Source organism: Pinus tabuliformis, chromosome 9 (assembly GCF_031772625.1).
Source record: "Pinus tabuliformis cultivar Carrire ecotype Pingquan chromosome 9, CPIR1, whole genome shotgun sequence".
NCBI classification, from domain to species: Eukaryota; Viridiplantae; Streptophyta; class Pinopsida; order Pinales; family Pinaceae; genus Pinus; species Pinus tabuliformis.
Window position 1 is genome coordinate 1,319,646,312 of NC_142307.1, and position 25,201 is coordinate 1,319,671,512.

At 41.0% G+C, this 25,201-nt stretch overlaps 1 protein-coding gene across 4 annotated transcripts in view; it reads left to right on the forward strand.

Moving 5' to 3' along the window:
• LOC149153388 (hydroxyacylglutathione hydrolase 2, mitochondrial-like) overlaps window positions 1–25,201 on the forward strand; it is a 323,641-nt gene that overhangs the window by 261,706 nt on the left and 36,734 nt on the right. For all 4 annotated transcript variants that reach the window (XM_089438429.1, XM_089438432.1, XM_089438430.1 and 1 more), the window contains exon 5: window positions 706–806. In XM_089438429.1, the coding sequence (XP_089294555.1) occupies window positions 706–806 (101 nt within the window). The remainder of the gene's footprint in view (window positions 1–705; window positions 807–25,201) is intronic.

A 25,201-nucleotide genomic window follows, 5' to 3' on the forward strand; every position in this document is an offset into this window, starting at 1 on the left:
CTGCATGTTATTGCAGAAATAATTACTCTCATTTGCCACCCATATTCGTCCCTCTTTGTTTGTTCATAACTCCATATGCCCTCTTGGATATTGGCACTGGTCATCCCCCCTCAGCCTCCACTAAAATTAAAGCTAATCATTCATCCTTATTTTCTGTTTTACTAAGACAACCCTTCACATTACCTTGAGCTTTATTTTTCTATGTCATAGTAATTATATTTTAGGGACACCCTTGTACCAAAGGAGAGTAAGTCTTGACTGAAAAGAGGGATTAATGAGTTGACAATGAAAACCATAATGAGTTACCCTTGGCTTGCACTGAATTTTTGGACTTTGTAGTTCAAGTGCTAGTTTAATCAATAGCACGTTCCAATCATGTTCTATGCCAGAAATCCTGTAATAAGCAGTTTGACTGTATTTCAGCACATAAATTAGCCTCCTATTCTTGTCTTCAGAATAAAAAAAGGATGGTCAAATAATCAAATCCAAGTGAAGATATGACTAATAGGGTTAAAGACGAAGCAGTATTTCTTGTGTCTTTTTATCTCTAAATTATTTTTTTCCAACTTTTTTGAAATGATGTTTAAAATATTTATCCATATAGAATTTTTCTGTTACAATTTGTTTTTTCTCTCATAAGTAGGAGTGTCATCTTATGCTATTGTAAAATCCTTTCTAACCTTTCCTAAATTGAAATGTCTGTAGGTCATGTTAGCTTCTATTTTCCAGAATCAGGGGTAATATTCACTGGAGACACACTTTTTAGCTTATCTTGTGGCAAACTTTTTGAAGGATCTGCTGAGCAGGTCTCCCTCTCTCTCTCTCTCTCCATGATGCACATATTATTTATAGTGAAGCTATTCATGGTTGTCAAATCTGTATTACTTAATTTCACATGGCTCAAAATTGACTTTAATTTGGTAAGCCAAAGTGTAAGAATCAAGTCAGTGCTTTATGAAATTTGACATGCTAAAAATTACATAAAATATTCAAATTCAACAAGAAAGTGGGGATTGTTACCCACCAAAAAGTGGGTAACCTCACAGGAGAAAATTTTGTCCTCCTTTGGACAGCCAGCCAGCTAGCACCCCTACATTTGCTCGGTAATGATATGCCATGATCCTCCACCATTTGCACTGGTCAAACACCTCTCACCATCCAACATTCCTCGTGAAGGAAGGAAAGTCATCATTTGGAACTTTAACTTTCTTGCAATCATGTGATTTTACTTAATTTTTGGGAATTTTAACATGGATTAAGAGGTGATCTGGATCAATGTTGAAAAAAATTTCGTTGGGAATAAATAGGAAAGGATTTGACAAATGAAAAATTCATAAAATTCAGGAAAATAATTGGTAAAAATCAGCAAAACATTGGCAAAATAAGAAAAATACAAAAATATTCATTTTTTTTCAATTTTTTTAGCATCTAAAGTATTCACAACATCAAATATATGTATTTCCACTGAAATATGAAAAGAAAACTAATATATAAGATGTATAAGAAGCCTAGTGAGACATCACATATCAACAATGAATAATATCTTGAATCTTGAGTCTTGACTCGGCGTTAAGAGTCAAAATATCAACAAAAAATATAATAAATGTATTTTATCATCATGATTCATCTACAATCAGATTAGGTACATAAATTAGTGAGTTCCTCCACCCCTTTAACGGGAAAGGAAATGGATTTTCCTCTAGACGAAGACGGCCTTGGGGTTTGGAATTGGACTTTGACATCCTCTAGAAGAAGAAATAGGAGGTAGCCTCTGATGTCCTCTACTGGTGACCATGCTAGGTGGTGTCACCTCCTCTTCTTGCTGCTCTTGTTCATCCTCTATCTCTCTCCCCTCCTGCTGCTATGTCCTCTGTTGCCTCCTCTGACCAATTAGGGACCAATTCCATGACAAGCCTCTCGGTCTCAACCCTCCATGCAGCAGTGGTGTCAATCTGATCCAATGAGATGGCATCCATGTCAAGGGTTTTCTAAAGTTGCCTCACCCACAATCGGAGATTGTAGTAGACATAGACCATGTCATTAAGGTATTGGGACTACAACCTGTATGAGGGTCATAAATAATAAATTAATGATATAAAATTAAAATATTAAAAATAATAAATTATAATTTATAATGAATTCAAAATTTTAATTTGAAATTTTTAACCCGTTGTGCTTCTTAGTGTGTATTTTTTCAAATACATTGTAGTTGTGTTTTCATCTTAAGCATGAATGGAGCAATGAAGAGTATTGTTCCATTGCTCATCAATCATTCTCCATATCAATTGTTGTTTCTCAAACCCCTCATATCCCTTATTTTCATAATAGCCATGGATGGATTTTTTGGCCCTATCCATGGTCTCATACAAGTAGCGCACTGTGGACTTATCTCCATCAACCAACTGAAGAACATTTACAAAAGGTTTGTAAATGGCACACACCTCCACTTCTAACCCAAAATCTCTATTGATATGGAACTAGTTTGCATATGGCCTCTTCCTTTAGGTTGCGACTAAAAGATAAAGCATGTGTAATGTCCCCATTTTTAGTTTCCTCTATAGTACTGTCAGGATGGATTTCCAGGGTATGTGATGGCTAAGCCATAGGAGCATGATTACTTCATCAAGGGTTTCAGAGGGGTTTTGAGGGATTTTTATGGATCCGAAGGTGTGCGCTTGGCGTATCCCATCATTTGCACAACTTGTCTTTTGTTCCGTTGCATTCCAAACACTTTCATAAAACATGGTTATTATTGAGTCTGACTTAATTAATTACACTTCAGGTGGCATTCCGGGAGGAATATTTGATGGAACACCCCTATGTAATAGCTTGTTGGAATCAGAATGAGAAGATCTATAGGATGGGATGATGAGGAGAGACATCTAGTGGCCAGATAAAGTATGGTGAGCGATTTACCATTTTCCCAGAATAAAAATGACTTTAATTAGTTAATTAAATAAAAGAGGGGAAAATAATTAATTGAAAGAAAAAGGTCAAAATTGACATAAATTAAATAAAATTAAATTAAAAGTCACTTAGATGGAGTCAAAGGGGAACTTTTAGAATAATATTAAAATAATGAAAATAAGACACTTCTAGAAGCTTGGAGATCTATCTATTGAATCTTTAAAAAGAAGAGGAGACCATTTGAGGACATCTTGGTTTGAGCATTTGTCTTTGCTATAGATTGGAGGATTTAGTTCTCTCCTTAGTAGCCCTGGGACAAAAACCCTCAAGTGATTCTATAATATCCCTGATTTTTTGAGCTTGGGAATTTTGTCCAATTTTGGTAATATTAATTAAAAGGGGAAAATATTATTTTGGAGAAAGGTGGTGAGTATTATTTTATTGGAGATTGGTGGCAAATTATTATTTTATTAAAATGGAGGCAAAAGTCACTTAGTGGAAAATAGTCCCCACCAATAAAATAATAATTAAAAGGGTGTCTAGGAGCATGGAGAGAAATTATAAAAGGAGGATGGACTCATTTGCTAATCATCGTTTGACTATTACACTTAATACTTCATCTTCTCTTGGAACTGTTTAGTGCAAAGGTAGAGTGTTGTTTAGCACAGGAATTCCAGGCCAAATTCCACCCCATCTTCGGAGAACTTCGAGTACCTCCCTAGTTGGAAATTCAGAGAGTTCATTGTTGGGCTTTCAAATAGCTTCATTGACAGCAGTATTCCTAGCTCTATATATTTCCTGGGCATAAAGGCAAATTCAAGTTTTTCATTGTGGTCTAGCATACAATGAGTTGGAGTCCAGGTTATTTGCAGGAGGATTTTCCTAGTTGGAGCCAGGAATTTTGTGGTGATCTTGTAGGGATAGAGAGCAACAAATCTGTGGGACAAAATTCTCTTCATTTGAAAGTGCGTAGGGGTTTCTGGCTTAGCCTGTGTAAGGGAAGAAGGGAGAAGAATTGTGAAGAGATAAGGGCTGGAGATAGGAGGTAAGTGGAGGATTAGCTGGAGCTGGGAGAAATTTACCATGGTAGATTTGGGCATAACTCAGGTATATCAAACTGTGGGGCGTTTTCTAGCTAGATTAGGCGATTTGCACTTGTTGGGGGTCTCCGGGGGTCGGTGGATTCAATGCAAACCCTTTATGGGTTTTTGTGGGTTTGGTGAGAGGATTATAGGGCTAATTTTGTAGAATTTCCTGAGCAATATTTCCAGCAGAAGTTAGTGTTTCAGTCAACAGGTAGTAGCATAAATTGTTGGAGAAGGGTGCAGTGTACCCTGGGACCGTTTCCACCACTTGGGTCCATGAGAATTTTCTGGGTTATTCTGCGTTCCTTGTGAGGAGGCTCTAATTAATTCCCTGGAATTTTTGAGCAGTTTGGAGCCCCAAATCATCGATTCCAATTCCGCAACAGTAGCAGTTTATAGGGTCGTGCGAGTTATCAATCAGGGCCATTTCCAACATTTGAGACCACATCCTTCCACTTGGGTTTGGCATGGTTGATGTAGCAAGCTCAGGGTCTACGGTCCTCATCCTATTGTACTTGATTTACCCATATGAATTAATAAAATGGCTCAACTTATTTGCCTAGTTTCTTGGTGCTTTTGATGGTGCATATGTATTTGTGATTTTATTTGCTATAACCTAGTTTATGTGTCTGTTATTAGCTGTAAATTTCAATTCAGAATATTACAAATTCAGTGAGAATGGACGAGAACTCATCTCTGCCCTTGGTGGATTCATCTAGAATTCACAGGTGCTTTCTGCAGATCAGTTATTTTTGAAGACCCGCTACAACATTATGGTTGATCTTTTGAGGGCATCACCTTAGCCATCTCTAGTATTTTGTATTAGACTGCTATTTCATATTCCATATTAATAAACTAGCGTTGAGTTCTACTGCATGTGCAACTTGTTCATCTTCAATCGTAGTTTATGTTTCTGAGTTTTGCTGATTAATTTTATGGTTTCATTTGTGAAATTTGTTTATTGAATTGACAACAACATTTTAAAAGCAATATTCTGCAAAATTGGTATTTGAGATATTACAGTGGTACTAGAGTTGTGCATCCTGCTAGACTGAGGGTTTATTGCAGATCAACTTTGAAGAAGAACGAGGGTTTATTATTTTCTTGCAGACATTGTTTGATATGGACCATGGTCAGATTATTATCTCCATCTAGGTTGCATATCAATTGTTCGACGAAACTCTAATTATTTTATTCAAAAATAATTCGTCATTCTTCATCCTTGTCTTTTGTGGAGCAAAGCTATTTGGTCAAAAATTAAAATAAAGGGGATAAAATATTATTCTGGCCAAATATTTTAGTCAAATTTTAGGGGCCAAATATTGATTTTTATCTTCAAAGGCCCAATTATTAGAAGGTCGACTAGGAGAAAAAGTTTGGCAAAGATCTTTGTAGGACAACGAATTATTGCCAGGCTGAGAATTTTTCCTGATTGATTATTCACTTGAAGGTCAAATGCTTTGAAGGACGTAAAATTTTGGTGGGACCTCGAGAGGCCACACTATTCGCGGAAGTTGAGTTTGGAAATTGTCAGCCTAATCAAGTGTGTGTGGACATATATAGGGGCCATAGACTAAGAAGATTCTTGTGAAAGCTGAGGACCGAATTAATTCCACCAGGGAAAATTTGGTTGTCGAAACTCCTCTGTGTGGAAGACAAATTTGTTGGGGCCGAATTTGTCCTAGTTGAACGCCAGTGAAATTGCTCAGTGGGAGTTCGAAATTCTCTAGAAAACTAGGTGTAATTCCTTGAAGTTTTGGACTGAGATCCATTTTCTCAGGGGCTGAAACGACACTGACCAGAGGGTCGAAATTCCTTCATATTCCTGAATCCGAAATTTGGGTTCATTAAGGCATAATCATTAGCACAAGGAGGACAAATTTTGTTGATTAATTTATCAATCCAAGGGGCCAAGTTGGAGAATCATCCTACTAAAGAAAGAATTTGTTCATAGCACTTAAGGAAGGGTTCGAATCTCTGCTGCAAGCAAACTAAATTTCCAATTTTCAGAAGGGATGAGTTCCTCAGGGTAGAGTGTGACGAGTTCATGGCACATTATTAATTTTAGAAGGCCGCTTTCATTGAAGTAGAATTGGTGATGAAAAAAGGGCTAAGTCTATCTATTTAGAAGGATGATTTTTCCTTCAGAGGATATATGAATTTTCCAGTAAGGGGATTCAAGCTTGAAGTTTATAGTACCAAAGGGAAACGAGTTCTTCGTTGGGTCTCTTCAGGAGTCTAACTCCATCTATCACCATAGGCCGAATTTCCCTTTTATAAGCAAAGACAGAGGTTGTTCTTGTGAAAATTCCTAAACCAGAATCCCTACGGCAACAACTGATGATATTTCTCCTACTTGTTAGATTTACATGAACAAGTTAGTTGCAATTTCCTACGACAAATATTGAAATACATACACTGCAACCTTCACTTAATTAAATTATATGCAGAAACAAGAGATTGAGCAAGAAAGAAAATACAACACAATAACACCGTTACTTTTGGACAAATTCCCCCGGAAAAGCCCAATGTGGGAAAACCGATGCAATAGATCTGAGGGTTTATTATTATTAAGCAATAGAAAATTCTGAAAACATCTTTGAGTACCTCAAGGGTTACTCAGTTACAGAGAGAGAAATACTAGCAGAAAGATTTGTGATATTACTTCACACAATCACTGAGAAAATTCCCAGCTGATTTGGCCACTGGATGAGGTGCCTCTAGCAAGCCCTACGTTGCCTCTGCACAGTCCTCCTGGAATCCCTACGTCAACCCCTCTAGACACTGTGTCACCCAACCAGCTGATCGATTTGCTGCTCGGAGTCACTGCTCTCAGCCTCCCGGTCTCACACCCCAGCTCCCGGCTTCTGAAACTGACTCTGCTGCAAAATTTTGGACTCTCTCTCACCCTCTGTGCTGCCTTTGTGTGGCCCTGTGTCAACCTCTGCGTGAGAGCTGCTGGATCACTCTCTGCCTCTCTCTGCTGATGATTCCCCAGCTGAGAAAATCTCTCTTTGTGGATACTATCTCTGCCCCTCAACTACAAGAAACTACTCAATCAGAATTTCCTCCTGAGAACTTCTCACTTCAGAAATTTGATCTCTTGATCTCTCGGTGTGTTTTCCAAATGACCCTCAAGCTTCCTTAGATGACATTCAACGACCCAGATTAAAGCCTAATCAATGGCTAAGATCATTTTAGCTTGATCCTCGTCTTTTTATAGAAGCTACACCCACAATTAGATTAATACCCATTATTATTCTTAATTTCCTAAGTTTAGACTTAGGGGTCCATTAAAAAATATTAATTATTTTAATAAAATTGTTTCTAGGTGGAATTTCCCAAAATTCTTTTTGGGTTCTTTGGAATACATGTGCCCAAGCCTCCTTGCAAAATTTGAGGCCTAGAGCACATTCGATGCTACCCCAAATCAACACTCCCTCTTAGCGAGGAATGTGCTCTAGCATTGGCAATATATGTTGCCGCATACTGCTCTGACTCTGAAGCATCGTCCTCTGCGCTGTTGATGTCTGACATGCTATCCACCAACTACTGCGCTGCTGCTGGAACTGTACTACTGTTGACATTGCCACTGTCAACACTGCATCTATACTACAACTCCCTCTCAAACATTGCATTTGTGCTACTGCTAACACTGCCACTGCCAACTGCCATTGCACTGCAAACTGTTGCTGCTACTCCATCAACAATGGAAAAACATCCCAAATTACTGAACTAACTGTGTTCAGTATGATACAACGTGAATGTTGGAGCCTGACTGCTGCTAGTCTCTGCGCTGACCCTCTGAATCTACTGTGCTACTGCTGACCTCTGCTCTGTCTGTCTCTCCAACACTCCTCGACACCATCCAACATTTGTCCATCCTACTACTTCTGATCTAGGCTCCCGTAGCAAGGAAATGATCCTAGAGGTGGGCTCCTCAAGGATCCTGCCCATTTGTAACTCTTTCGAACTACAGTTCTAAATCAGCCCACCTCCCTCCTGGAGCTATCTCGGTTGTCATGGCGAACTCCTCCTCTTCAATCTTCACGGGCGCAGCCTTCGGATCATGCTTCTCATCCTTGTCCTTCTTTTTGAGAGGAAACTATGTAGCGTAGTGACCCATCTCACCACACCTAAAACACTTGATCTTCGAGACGTCCTTCTTACGTCTCTGCTACTCCTGTTGTCCCTTCGTTGCGAGGGCTGCATTCTCCTCCTCATCCTTGGGCTTCGACCCACTGCTGCTGCTTCCGTCAAGTTTAACCTTGACTAAGTCTCTCCTCAGCGCCTCTTGTTTTAGAGCTGCCCACATCTCATCCCAATTCGACAACACTACTTTGCCCAGGATACTCTGGACAAAGACTTTCCACTCATCTGAGACAGAATTGAGGGCCAGTCTAACCAACTCTAAATCTTGAGGTGTATGCCCCACAACAGACAATTCATCACGGGTCTCCTAAAGCTTCGTGAGGAATGGATCCACACACTCCCCCTTTTGCATCTGAGCAGATCTCAGCTTCTGTTCAAGGTACATCTTCCGTTGCTCGGAAGATCCTTGATATAATGTAGACAAAGCGTCCCACATCTCCTTAGCAGTCCCTCTGCTAGCGATGTGACAGACCACATGATCCTTCACTCCATCTAGGATCATTCTTTTCGCCTTCGCCATCTCAGCCTTGTATTTCTTCAACGGATCTACATCTATAAGGACAACCACCACGCTGTCGACATAAGTCTTGAGATAATGCTCATCTAGAAGGACTGACATCCTTGCCTTCCATATGACGTAGTTGGATGCCCCATCCAACTTGTCATGATCTCTCAACCCACTAGTTGCCATCTCTGCCACGAAAATGTCGAAAATCTCCTCTCTCCTCTGCGCTGTTGCTGGGCTAGCCTACGCACTCCTTGCTGGAGCTAGTAAAACTGTTGCCCCTTGTTGCTGCTCAACTCTAGAGAATTCAAATTCCTTGGCTAGGAATTCTCTGAGAAAGAAATTCCCTCAACCGTGCTTCTCTTCTCTCTTCTGGCGATTTTCTGCCCAAAAAACTGCTTGCAGAAAAAAAATCTGCATCCCACCAGCTTCTCCTCACACTGAGGCTTCACCGCTACTCCCTCTGCCCCGACAAAAATTCAATCTGGAAGCCCTTCTCTCCATCGACTCACTCAGAGGGAGACTGCCTCGAAATTTCAGCCCTTCGGCTAGGAACTGCGCAAACCCTCTGGGGTTTCGAACTGTTGCCTCCTACAACTTTTCGATTTCCCTCTTTTGCTCAACGCTGTATCTACTGGCTTTGCACTTCTTGCTTCACCTGTAGTGCTTTGATACCATGTAAACATTCCTAAACTGAAATCCCTACTGCAGCAACTGATGATATTTCTCCTACTTGTTAGATTTATATGAACAAGTTATTTGCAGTTTCCCATGACAAATATTGAAATACATACACTCCAGCCTTCATTTAATTAATTTATATGCAGAAACAAGAGACTAAGCAAGAAAGAAAATACAACGCAATAACCCCATTATTTTTGGACAAATGTCCTCAAAAATACCTAATGCGAGAAAACCGGTACAACAGATTTGAGGGTTTATTATTATTAAGCAGTAGAAAATTTTGAATACATCTCTGAATACCTCAAGGGTTATTCAGTTACAGAGAGAGAAGTACTTGCAGAAAGATTTGTGAGATTACTTCACACAATCACTGAGAAAAATCCCGGTTGATCCTGTCACTAGATGAGGTGCCTCTGGCAGGCCCTACGCTGCCTCTGTGCACTCCTCACGCAGTCCCTGCATCAACCCCTCTAAACACTGCCTCACCCAGCCAACTGATTGATTTGCTGCCCGGAATCACTGCTCTCAGCCTCCTAGTCTCACCTTAGCTCCCGACTTCTGAAACTGACTCTGCTACAAAATTTCAGACTCTCTCTCACCCTCTGCATTGCCTCTGCGTGGCCCTACGTCAGCCTCTATGTCAGAGTTGTTGGATCACTCTTTGCTGATGATTCTCCGGTTGAGAAAATCTCTCTCTTCGAATGCTATCTCTGCCCCTCAACTACAAGAAATCTACTCAATCAGAATTTCCTCCTGAGAACTTCTCACTTCAGAAAGTCGATCTCTTGATCTCTCAGTGTGTTTTCCAAATGACCCTCAAGCTTCCTTAAATAATCTTCTCGTTGACATTCACCGGCCCAGATTAAAAGTTAATCAATGGCTAAGATCATTTTAGCTTGATCCTCGTCTTCTTCTAGAAGTTACACCCACAATTAGATTAATACCCATTAATATTCTTAATTTCCCAAGTTTAGACTTAGGGGTACATTAAAAAATATTAATTATTTTAATAAAAAAATTTATGGGTGGAATTTCCTAAAACACTTTCTGGGTTTTTTGGAATACATGTGCCCAAGCCTCCCTGCAAAATTTGAAGCCTAGAGCACATCCAATGCTAACCCAAATCAACGGTTCTGAAGGCCGAATTCCAGATATACAGGAGGTCGGGTCTCGTGTTTACCAATGCCAAAGAAGAAGGCGTAATTTATCAACATTGAAGAATGCTCTCATTCATGTTTGTAGATCAATTTCTGAAGTGGCAGAGGCTCCATTTGGGAAGGACGAATTCGTCAGTCAGCAGAGAATTAACTTGGTATTATTGTTGCATAAGCCTGAAATTCTCTTCAGCAGTTGATTGCCCAGGGTGTTTGCCAGTGGTTGCTTCAGTGTTTAGACTTGTTTCCTTTGGTGGCTTAGTACCTATATCAACAACTTGTTTGCAAGATCGAATACTTGATGTGACTGATAAACTCACTCCAGATCTGGCACCATTTCTCTTCATATCATTCTTTGCCAAATGATCGAATTTTGTATCAGTGATGTTGCAGATTGTTCGTTGGAAGCTGAGTTATATTGAGCTGGATGATAATGTAGCAGTGGAACATATTTTCACCATTATTATCAGACAAAGGTTGGAGTCAAAATTGGAGACTCAAAAACTGCTGGGAAATATTCAGGAGAGTTCCAGGTTCATGTTTCTGCTATTTGTATCTTGTTTATTAAAGAAAATTTAGGCTGGTGTCTCATATTTAAGGTGTACCCTGAGTTTTGTATAGGGCTATAGAGTGGACTGTATTATCAGTTTATTGCTAAATTGTTTACATTAAGTCAGGGTCTCTGGTTGCAAACAGATGTTGGGGCTATGTGTTGTTAGTGCCTTTGTGTAAAGATGCTACGATTTCACACATAACTGATGTATCAAGGGCAGAATGTTGATAGAGTCTTGCATTATGCTTAGTCTGTTGAGCAAGGAATATGTTGACAATAATTGTCATGTGATTATGTTAAGCCATGTAAGCCCAAGTCTATTATTGTGTTTCTATTGAGTCTGCTGGTAAAAGGGGTATGTTGTGTAAGTAGGGTCAAGCTCTAATTTTGTACAAGCTATTAAATCATGGAGAGCATAACAAAGCAGGCCTCAAAGGGCTTCAAAAATATCATAAATACCATGAGTAACTTTGAAAGAAGACTGAATCAGCATGACAATTCCATGAGCCAAAGAAGAAGACCAAATAATAGACCTTTCTCAAGAGGGGTCCATGGCATTCTACAATAAGAACAGCCAAAAGACCTGCAGAAGGAGCCAGAAATAGGACCCAAAATCTTTGCACTTGGGACAGATTTGAAACACATGAGAGTCACAGTAAAATCCCTTCTCAAACTGGAAGAGCTAGACTCTCTCATTTGTAAGGTGGGCCAGTCAAAGGGGAAGAAGATAAGTTGGGCTCTAAAATCAACCATGCTTGCCCTTATACAACACAAGTTCTTGGAATACCCTTGTGAAGAGGTCAAACTTCTTGTTGCATCCTGTCTCACTAACATTATGCAGTTAACTGCACCTATACCTCCTTACAACGACGATATTATGAGGGGAGTTTTCAAACTGATAGTAGAGACCTTTCAGGGCTTGCATAACACTGTGGGTCCTACCTTTGGAAAAAATCTCAAAATTTTAGAACCCATGGCCATGCTCAGATCTTATAACATTATGTTTGATCTAGAATATGATGACCTGATTCTTCAAATGTTGCAATACTTCTTCAGCATTAAGAAACATCATTCAGACATGGTCATAGCACACATGAAGTCCATTTTGTCTTCAGTTATTGGGGACCGTGATGCTATCTACAAGAAGTTGTAGTCTAAGTTGTTGGCCATTTGGAGAAAAGAACAAATGGTCACACCCACTGCGTATAAACTAGCTGAAAGGTTGGTTGTGCAAAACATTAAGTTGTTCAGGAGATAGTTGACCAGGGAGGAGCTACTCAAGATCGGTGGACCATGCAACAAGAATGAGTTAAGGAAGGGTCTTTGCTTCTTCTACAAGGAACTTTGGGGGCCTAACCACTGATGTTTGAGTGACACCGAGGAGATGACAAGGGGTGAAGCAAGGGGTGCTTCACGTTGATCAGGATGGCTTGGGATCATGGTATCGAGGGACTCCTTCATGATAGGACAGTGCAGATATCATGGACGATCTAGTGGCACATTTGGGACCATGGTATAGTTTGCAATGACAATGGTGATCAACAATTAGAGAGGGCGCTTGTTCATGCATTGCTTGAGGACAAGTAATTTTTGGTGGGGAGCACTGTAATATCCCAAATTTTTATTTTTCATTTCAGGGGATTAACAGAGTGTATTAGGGAGGGGCTAAGAATAGCACAATTTTGTAGTCTGGGCATTGGAGACATTTTTGGCATATTGGACTTAGGAGAAATGGAAACATGCATCTTGTGAGAATTTCTGAATCTACACATCAGAAATCCTACTGCAATCACTGGTTTATCATCTCCTACTTGTTCTTTACATTCAACAAGTTATTTAACTATTTAAACAGCGATGCAAACACTATTGCAGACTACACATGCATACAGATCATGAACTGAAATAAAATGAGACAATCACACAAGGGACACCATTATTTTTGAAAATCGTCCCCAGAAAAACCCAATTTGGGAAAAACCCTGCAACATATAGAGGGTTTGTATTATTAAGCATATTTCTTAATACAACTAGGGTGCCAAATCCGGCTCACCCAACAGAGAATAAACTTGGAAGAAGTACCTCTATTTGGAGACAGATATTTTGGCAAATCCAGCAACTAGATGATCAAACCCCACAGATGACAATGTTGTTCCCAGTGCTGGGCAGTGATGGCTGCTCCAAGCTCTGCGCTGGAACTGTGTCACCTCCTCTAGGAGCTGCGTCACCCTCCCAGTGAGCCTTCCTTGCTCAGAAATCGATATGCTGAACTGTTGCTCTCTCTGCCTCACAGAAACCCCAGCGCTGCCTCTAAATGACTGCGTCAGCCCCTCTGGCTTCTGTGTCACCCTCTCTGGAGCTGCATTGTCTCTCCTAATGCTGCTCTGCCTCTCTTCTATGTATTCTTGGCCTTGGACTAAAGTCCCTTTGCCAAACTGCCCCTCACTGCAACTCAGATCACTAGCTCGATTTTCTTAGCAAACCTCGCCCCTGAAAAATCGAACACTTTGATCTCACGGATGTATCTCCAATTTATCGTCAAGCCTCCTCTTATACTTTCTTGTTGATGAGTCAACAATCGCGATTAAATCCCTAATCAACGAATAAGATTAAAACAGACTTGATCCTCGTCACTTAGAAATTTCTCACCCATATTCTTATTAATACCCATTAATATTTTTATTTTCCTGAGTTTAGACTTAGGAACCCATTAAAAATATTAACTATTTTAATAACCCCTCATCCGGGTGGAACTTCTCCAAACGATTCCTAGGTTTTGGAGATCTCATGTGTTCTAGCCCCTCCACAAAATTTGAAATCTAGAGTACATCCGATGCTAACCAAAATCAACACTCCCTCTTAGTGAGGAATGTGCTCTAGTAACACTTCTCAACAAAAGTACTGCACTGATCCACTGCACTGGACCTCTATGCTATTGATGCTTGGCCTAATGCTCTTCATCCACTGCACTGCTGCTTCCTGTACTGTTGCCCATGACTCTACCACTGCCACTGCTACATCTGTACTGCAGCTTCATCTCAAAATGTTGCATCATGCTGCCCATAGCACTGCCACTTCTAACTGTTGCACTGCAACTCAGTTACTGAGAACTTGAGAAGTAAGTAACTGAAACTTCACCCAAAAACTGAGATGCTAGTCAGTCTAGATGCCTCGTAATGCTGAAGCTACCTCTCCTGCTAATCTATGTTCACCCTCTGCTGCTACTGCGTTGCTGCAAACTGCTATGTGCCTGTCGCATTGCTACAACATTCACTGCACTACCTCAAACTTTGGCTCTTTAGCTTTGCCATTGTCGCTCCATCACACCTCGCTCCAACGACACCTGTCATTTTGCTACTGTCGTTAAGGGCTCCCGTAGCCGTATGTGATCCAAGAGTTTGGGCACCTCAAGGATCCTGCCCGCCATGTAGTCCTCTCGGCTACAATTCCATGTCGCCCCACCTCTTCTCTAGAGGCACATGAGCACTCATGGCACAATCATGATCCTTGCCTTCACTGTCAGCTTTCGCTGGAGCAGCGTTCGAGTCAAAAAATTCCTCCTTGACCTTCTTCCAGGGGCACTGAGTGGTGAAATGCCCAAGTTCCCCACAATTGAAGCATCTGACCTTGGTTATGTCCTTCTTCTTTCTCTTCTGCTGCACTTGTTGTCCCAAAGATGCGAGAGCTGCATCATCCTCCTCCTCCTTCTTGACCTGGGCTCCCTTGCCGCTACTCCCTGTCTTGGTCAACCTCCTGAGCTCTTCTTGTTGAAGAGTTGCCCACATCTCCTCCCAACTGGGGAGAGTTGCTTTGCCCAAGCTACTTTGGACAAAAGTCTCCCAGTCCTCGGTGTCTGCATTTAGGGCAGTCCTGACCATGAACTCAGGATCTGATGTAGACCCCACGAAAGTCAACTGGTCACGAATCCCTTGCAACTTGAGAAGGAAGGGATTGATCTCCTCTCCCTTTTGCATCTGGTACTCTCTCAGCTGATTTTCTAATAGCATCTTCCGTTGGACGGAAGAGCCCTAGTACAAGGTGGTCGACGCCTCCCACATTTCCCTTATTGTTTCCTTCTCAGCAATGTGTGGTACTGCATAATCTTTGACCCCGTCTAGGATCATGCACTTGGCCTTCGCCTAGGCCTCCTCGTACTTCTCTAACGGATCAACGTTAACCGAAACAACTACTTTCGAGGCATAGTCCTTGATGTGATGTTTGTCTAGTATTGCCAGGATCTTGGCCTTCCAAATGAAAAAATTGGATGCTCCATCCAATCTGTCCCGATCCCTCAAACCATTCACTGCCATCTCTACTAAAAAAATAGGATTGGTTCTCTTCTCCCTCTCCTGCTGTCAATCTAGCAAGACTTGGATCTAGATTTCTTTGGCACAAAAAACCCTCTAAGGAACAAGCTCCTCTAGACTCCTAAGTCCTGATTTCCTTCACGGAAATCCTTCGCCCAAATTTGGATTCACTCCTTTCCAATCCTCCTTTGCTGCTGCAACTCGGATCTAGATTTCTTTGGCTAGAAATCTATCAAGGCAGTGACTCCCTCTACCTCGGCTCTATCTCCACAAACACTGTTTTGCACCAACAGAAACAACGTCCCACCAGCTCTTCAAATCAAATCTGCTTTGCTCCTCCAACCTCGAAAACTAGTTGATTCGAAACTTTCCGGCTCTGCGCTAGCCCAGAGAGCTGATGCAGTCACTGAGTGGGCTCCTCTCTGGCTCTGCGTCGCCCTCTGCAAGCTCGAAATGCTGACACAGGCACTGCATGAGCCTCTGCGTCACTTCTCTTGCTTTATGTCAACCCTGTAGCTACTCCTCTGCCTCTGAAACAATGCTGTCACTCGGGACAACGACTTCTCTACAGCAAATTCTCCGGATCTCTCAGTTGGTGTCTTCAGTCTCCTATGATCTACAATCCTCTGATACCATGTGAGAATTTCTGAATCTACACATCAGAAATTCTACTGCAATCACTGGTTTATCATCTCCTACTTGTTCTTTACATTCAACAAGTTATTTAATTATTTAAACAATGATGAAAACACTATTGCAGACTACACATACATACAGATCATGAACTGAAATAAAATGAGACAATCACACAAGGGACACCGTTATTTTTGGACAATTGTCCTCGGAAAAACCCAATTCGGGAAAACCGGTGCAGCATATAGAGGGTTTGTATTATTAAGCAAATTTTTAAATACAACTAGGGTGCCAAATTCGGCTCACCCAACAAAGAATAAACCTGGCAGAAGTACCTCCATCCGGAGGCAAATATTTTGGCAAATCCAACAACTGGATGATTAAACTTCACAGATAACAATGTTGTTCCCAATGCTGGACGACGATCGCTGCTCCAAGCTCTGTGTTGGAACTGCATCACCTCCTCTAGGAGCTGCGTCACCTCCTCTAGGAGCTGTGTCACCCTCCCAATGAGCCTTCCTTACTCAGAAATCGATACGCTGAACTGCTACTCTCTCTGCCTCACAAAAACCCCAGCGCTACCTCTAAATCACTGCATTAGCCCATCTGGCTTCTGCGTCACCCTCTCTGGAGCTGCACTGACTCTCTTGATGCTGCTTTGCCTCTTTGCTATGTATTATCAGCCTTGGACTAAAGTCCCTCTGCCGAACTGCCCCTCTCACTGCAACTCAGATCACTTGCTCGATTTTCTCAGCAAACCTCGCCCTAGAAAAATCGAACTCTTTGATCTCATCAGTGTATCTCCAACTAACCCTCAAGCCTCCTCTTATACTTTTCTTGTTGATAAATCAATGGCCAAGATTAAGTCCCTAATCAATTACTAAGATTAAAATAGACTTAATCCTTGTCACTTAGAAGTTTCTCACCCATATTCTTATTAATATGCGTTAATATTTTTATTTTCCTAAGTTTAGACTTAGGAACCCATTAAAAACATTAATTATTTTAATAACTCCTCATCCGGGTGGAATTTCTCCAAACGATTTCTGGGTTTTGGAGATCTCATGTGTTTTAGCCCCTCCACAAAATTTCGGAGCTAGAGCACATCTGATGCTACCCAAAATCAATACATCTCTAATGGAATGTTGGGGGGCACAAGAGAGGGAAATTTGACCCAATGGAGACATTCACACTTCCTGGGGGAGAGAGAAAGAGAAAGGGTGTGAACTAGTGGAGAGTGGGGGCCACCAAGGAGGAGAGGGCCAACAGTTATAAATAGAGCATGGAGGCTCTCTGTAGGATATCTTTGGTTATTTTACAATTCAACACTAATTCTCTTGAGCTGCTTAGCCAAGACAACCTATGTTGTTTAGCACAAGGAATTTTTGAGCATGAATTCCACTCTCATTTCGGAGAACTTTGAGTGTCTCCCTAGTGAGGCAATTTGGAGGGGCTCAATTCAAAGCTTCCATTGGACATCATTACAAGAACTTACTCAGTAGTGCACATTTCTTGGGTGCAAAGATATTTTCATGGAGCACATTCTGGGAGCGTGTTGGTTAGAGGCTCTGGGCTTTTTCAAAGCATTTTCTTATTGTTGGACTAGAGTTAGGACAATGATTCATAGGGCTAGATTGGAGACTATTACCTTGGTTGATTTCTCTATCTTTTGGCAGGGGCGCAAAAGCTATTGACCAAGTGTTGCATCGGGGTTTAGAGAAGTGGAGCTGAGAGAGATAAGGGTTGTAGATAGGAGGTATTTCTCAGCAAAGAATTTAGCCAGAGTTGGCAGAGATTACCAGTGGTGGATTTGGGATTAATTCAACAGTATCAGTTCTATGGGGCGTTTTCTAGCCAAATTGGGCAATTTGCACTTGTTGGGGGTCACCGTGTGTCTGTGGATTCAGCCCAAACCCTTTCTGGGTTTTTGTTGGTTTATTAAGAGGAGGCCCTAGTTAATTTCACCGAATTTTCCGAGATATATTTGGGTCAGAAACCTACATTCTTATAGCTGGGCATACTATTGGTTAGTTCAACAGTTTGCGTCACTTTGTGGGTTCATTTTTGGTTTGGAATTAGGCCAAATCATTTCTGGGTATTTGAGGGTTTGAGGAGGGGAGCCTATGGCCGCATAGATATATTGCACAACATTGTACCAAATAATCATAGGCATAAACTTGAAATCCAGAACTAGGGTTTCTAGCACAAATCATTGATTCGTATGGAACACAAAATAGAGCACTTGTCTATATAAAATGCCGACAGGCTATGGGCTCTCCACATTCCGCCCTACCATAGACCACATGGTTCAAGAATTTCAACCACGGGTCACCCCTGAGCCGAGGTTGCAACTCCATGGGCAATAGTAACTAAAATAGTCATACTTCCATGGCCAAGGTGCCAACCCAACGGTCATGTTGTCCAAGGCTCCAAGCACCCTGTAGGCTAACTGGCAAGGTGCCAACCCATATCCATTTCGCTCCAGGGCTCTAGGCACCCTCCAAGCCAACTGCAAAGGTACCAACCCAATGATCATGTTGTCCAAGGCTCTAAGCACCCTACACGCTAACTACCAAGGTGCCAACCCATAGCCGTCTCGCTCCAAAGTGCCACAATAACTAGTTCAGCTCGTCGATCAGTCTAAAACCCAAGTAACACACCCTCCTGCCACTTAACCAACACTAACACATATACCTAGGCACATTGGCCCCACAATATATAACATATCCATATGGGAACGCAATCCACCTATCATAAATTCATAGGCACGTAGACCTACAATATACATCTGACTCACCTGCCTAATAACAAGTACATATATTTACATCATGCAGAGATGCGCGTATTACATCATTCTTGGAAATTTGTCCTCTCTAGAGGAATTGCACTTGTTCTCTTGTGAGGACTTGGATCTATTGGATGCATTTTGACATTTGGAGCCTATTCTTGGATATTTCTTAGAGCTATTCTTTGGATAATGGAAGGAATTCTTGCATGTTGTCTTGTAAGTACACTTTCTTGTTGAATATCTATTTTTCTATGTCTAATGTATGGAATTATTGATTCTAGGTCATGGTAAAATTGTGCCCTATTTTGTTAAAAATTAATTGGATTACTACCTAGACGAATATTGTATACATTACTCATATATAACATGTGATGAATAGTCCTAGTGGTGAACTCATTAAAGCATCCCATAAAAATCCATTTTTTATTGAGTGGGTAAATGCTTGAAATTTGATTGCTAGGGTATCAAATTTCAGCCTCCTTGAAAACAAGTTTAGCTAACCTAAATCATCCTAGACCCCATTCCCCCAAGGAACTAGGAATTGATCTAATTGGTTGGTGATCAATCTTATCTTTTATCCATCTTTTCTCTCTCTTAATTTTGGTCCTTTCAAGGCTAGAGAAGAGATCTAGGGCTTGGTGTGAATGTATAAGGAGGAATGATTTTGATGGTTGGAGAGCCTAAACATCAAGAGGGTAGGGTTTGCCACAAAACCTATCAATTTGGTGGGCATCCACTCCAATTTCATCCATAAATTCTCTTGCCCTAGGTGTTTTCCCTAAGAGGGAAACCCTAGTTTTTCTTCCCTCAACTTAAGGAATTTCTTGAATGTTTCATGAGCCTTGGCTTAGCTGACATACACATAAGAAACATATTCTCCTTGCCTTGATGTTGAGTTCTCCAAAACTCGTCAAATCTATCAAACCCAGTGTTACTTGGAAGCGGGAGCGAAAGCGGGGAGCGGGAGCGAAAACGGTTGCGGGAGCGACATTTTCAAAAGCTCCCGGTTTGGGAGCGAATCCCAGAGCGTTTTTTATATAATATATATGTATTTTTTATATTTTTATATTTTGATATATATATATATATATATATGTCAACAAAAACATGTAGAATGATGAATTAGATATAAAAAACATAAAAAAACATAGATTGAACCATATAACAACAATCATCTAGAAGTTATAATCTTCATCAACCATGTCCACAAGTTAGTAACATACAACATATTGAGTCATGATTCATCAATCTTAAAGTTTCAAGCTTTCAAAATTCAATATATAACATTTATCATCATTGATCACCAAAGTTGTACTTGTAAGCTAAGTGTAACCATTACAACAAATAATATCTAACATGAAATGAAATGTTATAAAATGAAATGAAACAACTTTCAACTTTCATGAAGCATCATATTCATAATTCATTACTACTGAGTTATAATTGCCAACTTCAAACTTAAATTGTCATATATTGTTTAAAAAAATATCATAATAAATATGAAAGAGTCAATAGTTATAAAAACTACTAGAAACTAGAAAAGACAAGTAAATCTATTATCTATTGCTTATGCTTGGGCCTCTTGCCACAACGAGAAATGTCTAATTTTTTAGTCATGTTGGAAAATCAGGATCTATATCATTAATATCACCCTCTAAGCATTAATATCCAGAGGTATCTTTGTCATTACCTCTGTATTTGTATAGGGATCTTTGTCATTAATATCACCCTCTAAACATTAACATAAGATAGAAAAAGCATAGTGTGTCAAGTCAAGATTTTGTTTGAGTGATGCATACATTTTTAGGAGGGTCATGATAGAGGAGTTCGACAACCAATGTCACTAACATCAAGGTACATAGAGGGATTGGTGCTCTTGATTAAATACAAGTTCCATACCCTAATACATGACAAAATTCAATGGAAACAATGCAATCCTGAAAAACTGATAAGTCTGCTGGATTTTGAATGAAATCTAAAATTCTACTTTTTGCATATGAAATCCAATGAGGTCGGAACCACTCTCAAACATCCTCAGTCATTTCATGGTAATATTAAAAATTTAAGTAAAAGGATGAAAATGAAGATTAAAGACAATGTCACTTTTACTTTAAGAGTTTAACGTTACCATGAATCGCATATCAATACTAGGGCCATAGACTTGATCATTAAGCTGCTCCACTAAAAACTTATTTGTTTCTTTGAAAAACAATTGCATTTGGACCATTATTGCAAAAAAAAAAAAATTGCAAAAAAGGCAAAACGCTCCCAAAAAGGCAGGGAGCGATTTTTTTTTAGGGAGCGCGCTCCCGACCCACTCCCTAGTCACTCCCGCCCGGAGCGCGGATTGGGAGCAGGATCAAGGGGGGGTAGGCGCTCCCCTGCAACTATGATCAAACCCTAGGCCTTGTGCCCTTATTTCTAGATCTCTTCCTAAAAAACAAATTGCTTCCTTGTGAAGCCTTGAACCTAAATTGTCTTTTTTGAAGACTTCCTGTTGATTTTGGGTAGCATCGGATGTGCTCTAACTCTGAAATTTTGTGGAGGGGCTAGAACACATAAGATCTCTAGAACCCAGAAATTGTTTGGAGAAATTCCACCCAGATGAGGAGTTATTAAAATAATTAATATCTTTAATGGGTTCCTAAGTCTAAACTTAGGAAAATAAAAATATTAATGTGTATTAATAAAAATATGGGTGAGAAGCTTAATTGCTGGAAACGTTGGAGAAGGGTCTGTTTCTAGCTGGAAACAAAACGAAAACGAGGAAACTCGTACTGTATGGCCTGGAAGCTCGTTTTCAGCCGTACTGGCCTGTTTCTCGAGGAGGAAACGTGGCCAGTACGGCCAGAGACGAGTTTCCAGACCGTACAACAGAGTTTCCTCTTCTAACTTGACTTTTTCTTGTATTTTTTTGCTTCTAATTTTTTATTGGGCAACTAAAATATCTTATGGATGCTTCTAGATGCCTCTCAAGTTATAAAAAAGAGGATTTTTTTGAGTGGGGCAGCCTAATGTTGAAGCCTATGGCCCTAGTGTTGATATGCAGTTCATGGTAATGTTAAATTCTTAAAGTAAAAGTGACATTCTCCTTTATTTTTCATTTTCATCCTTAAATTTTTAACATTACCATGAAATGACTCAGGAGTCAGAATGTTTGAGAGTGGTTTTTCCCTCATTGGATTTCATATGGAGAAAGTAGAATTTTAGATCTCACTCAAAATCTAGCAGACTTATCTGTTTTTCAGGATTTCAGGATTGGGGGGATTGCGATGTTTCCATTGGATTTTGTCATGTACTAGGGTATGGAACTTGTATTTAATGAAGAGAACCAACCCCTCTATGCAGGGGAGACTCCTAATAATTAAGAGCACATAGGGTACTAGCGTATGGAACTTGTATTTAATCAAGAGCATTGAGGTCATTCGACTATGTAGGAGGAGACTCCCAATCAAGCACGAGACAAGAAATTAGAAATTTCTCATGGCTGATTTTGGATATTGCTATTTTCATTATGTGATCATTCATGAGGAAATGTGATGTAAATTTAGAGACTTATAGTTTATGCATTGACAATTGACAATTTAATCATAACATAATAAATTAGAATGTATCATATATGCTTTATGATTGCACATTATTTCTTAAATGTCTTAATATATATATATATATATTGAATTTCCCCGTTTCCAAAATTTGGGGGGGTCACGTTTCATACCCGTGCCCGTTTTGGAAATTCATACTAGTTTCCCCGTTTCGTGCAACTTAGGTGAGAAGGTTGTAAGTGATGAGGATCAACCCTGTTTTAATCTTAGCCGTTGATTAAAGATTAGATCACGACCGTTGATTCATAAACTAGAAAAGTATAAGAGGAGGCTTGAGGGTCAGTTGGAGATACACTGAATTGATCAAAGAGTTCGATTTTTCTGGGGCGAGGTTTGCTGAGAAAATCGAGCTAGTGATCTGAGTTGCAGTGAGGGGCAGTTTGATAGAGGGACTTCAGTCCAAGGCTGAAGAATACATAGCAGAGAGGCATAGCAACACCAGGAGAGACAGTGTAGCTCCAAAGAGGGTGACGCAGAGGCCAGAGAGGCTGACGCAGGTGACGCAGAAGTTGGAGGGGCTAATGCAGGCCCTTAGAGGCAGCACTGGGGCTTTCAGTGGGGCAGAGAGAGAGCAGTTCAGCATATCGACTTTCTGAACAAGGGTGGCTCATAGAGACGGTGACAACTCCTAGAGGAGGTGACACAGTCCCAGCACAGAGCTTGGAGCAGCCATCGCTGCCCAGCACTAGGGACAACAGGGTCATCTATGGGGTTTGATCATCTAGTTGCTGGATTTTCCAAAATATCTATCTCCAGAGAGAGGTACTTCTGCCAGGTTTATTCTCTGTTGGGTGAGCCGCATTTGGCACCCTAGTTGTATTCAGAAATCTGGTTAATAATACGAACCCTCTATATGTTGCATCAGTTTTCCCGAATTGGGTTTTACCGGGGACGATTGTCCAAAAATAATGGTGTCCCTTCTATATTTGTCTCAGTTCACGATCTGTATGTATGTGTAGGCTGCAATAGTGTTTTTCATCGATGTTTATTTAATTAAATAACTTGTTAAATGCAAAGAACAAGTAGGAGATGATAAACCAGTGATTACAATAGGGGTTTCTGATGTGCAGATTTAGAAATTGTCACATGGTATCAGAGCATTGCAGATCATAGGAGACTGAAGACACCAACGAAGAAATTCAGAGAATTTCCTGTGGAGAAGCAGCTGTCCCGAGTGACAATGCTGTTCCAGAGCCAGAGACGCAGAAAGAGGATTGACGCAGTGTAGAAAAGGTGACGCAGAGGCTCATGCAGTGCCTGCATCAACACTGTGAGCTAGGTGAGGGTGACGCAGTAGCTGGGAGAAGCCCACACAGTAGCTGTGTCAGTTGTCCAGGCCAGCGCAGAAGCAGAGGGTGGCAGATCATGCTCACGTAGTGTCACGTCATCTTTCTGAGCCAACAGGATTGACATAGTGGCCAGGAGGAGCTGATCCAGCTCACGCAGTGATTGCACAGAGCTAGAAGGGCTTAGATTCTTCAGTTGTTGGGTTAAGGGAGCAGAGTAGATTTCGATTTGAGGAGCTGGTGGGACGTTGTTTCTGTTGGTGCAAAATAGTGTCTAAGGAGACTCAACCAAGGTAGAGGGAATCACTGTCTTGATAGATTTCTAGCGAAGAAATCTAGATCCGGGTTGCAACAGCAAAGGAGGATTGGTGAGGAGCAATTCGACAATTGGCCGGAGGATTTCTGTGAGGGAAATCAGGACTCAGAGGGATTCGAGAAGAGCTTGTTCCTTAGAGGGTTTCTTACGCCCAAGGAAACCAGATCCAAGTCTTGCCAGATTGACAGCAAGAGATGGAGAAGAGAACCAGTCCTATTTTTTGAGCAGAGATGGCAATGGATGGATTGACAGATCTGGATAGATTGGATGGAGTATCCAATTTTTTTATCTAGAAGGCCAGGATCCTGGCAATCTTAATAAACATCGCATCAAGGACTATGCCTTGAAAGTGGTTGTTGTTCTGGTTGATGCTGATGCGACAAAGAAGTACGAGGAGGCTCAAGCAAAGGCAAAGTGCACGATCCTAGACGAGGTCAAAGATCATGTAGTACCACACATTGCTGAGAAGGAAACAAGGGAGATGTGGGATACCCTGACCACCTTGTACCAAGGCTTTTTTCTGTGCAACAGAATATGCTATTAGAAAATCAGCTGAGACAGTACCAGATGCAGAAAGGAGAGATAGATCCCTTTCTTCTCAGGTTGCAAGGGATTCACGACCAATTGACTTTTGTGGGGTCTACAACAAATCATGAGTTCATGGTCAGGACTGCCCTAAATGCAGTCATCGAGGACTGAGAGACATTTGTCCAATGTATTTTGAGCAGAGCGACTCTCCCCAATTGAGAGGAGATATGGGTAGCTCTTTGACAAGAAGAGCTCAGGAGGTTGACCAAGGCAGGAAGTAGCGGCAAGGGAATCCGAGTCAAGAAAGAGGAGGAGGAAGATGCAGCTCTCGCATCAGCAGGACAATAGGGGCAGCAGAAGAGGAAGAAGAAGGACATCACCAAGGTTAGATGCTTCAACTGTGGGAAACTAGGACATTATGCCACTTAGTGCCCTCGGAAGAAGGGCAAGGGGGAAGCTTTTGAATCGAAGGCTACTGCAGCAAAAGCTGACAGGGAAGGCGAGGATGACGATTGTACCATGAATGCTCATGTACCTCTGGAGAAGAGGTGGGGCGACATTGAGTTGTAGTCGAGGGGACTACATGCAGGCAGGATCCTTGAGGTACCCAAACTCTTGTATCACATACGACTACGCGAGTCCTTAACGACAGTAGAAAAATGACGGTTGTTGGTTGGAGCGAGATGTGATGGAGCGACAGT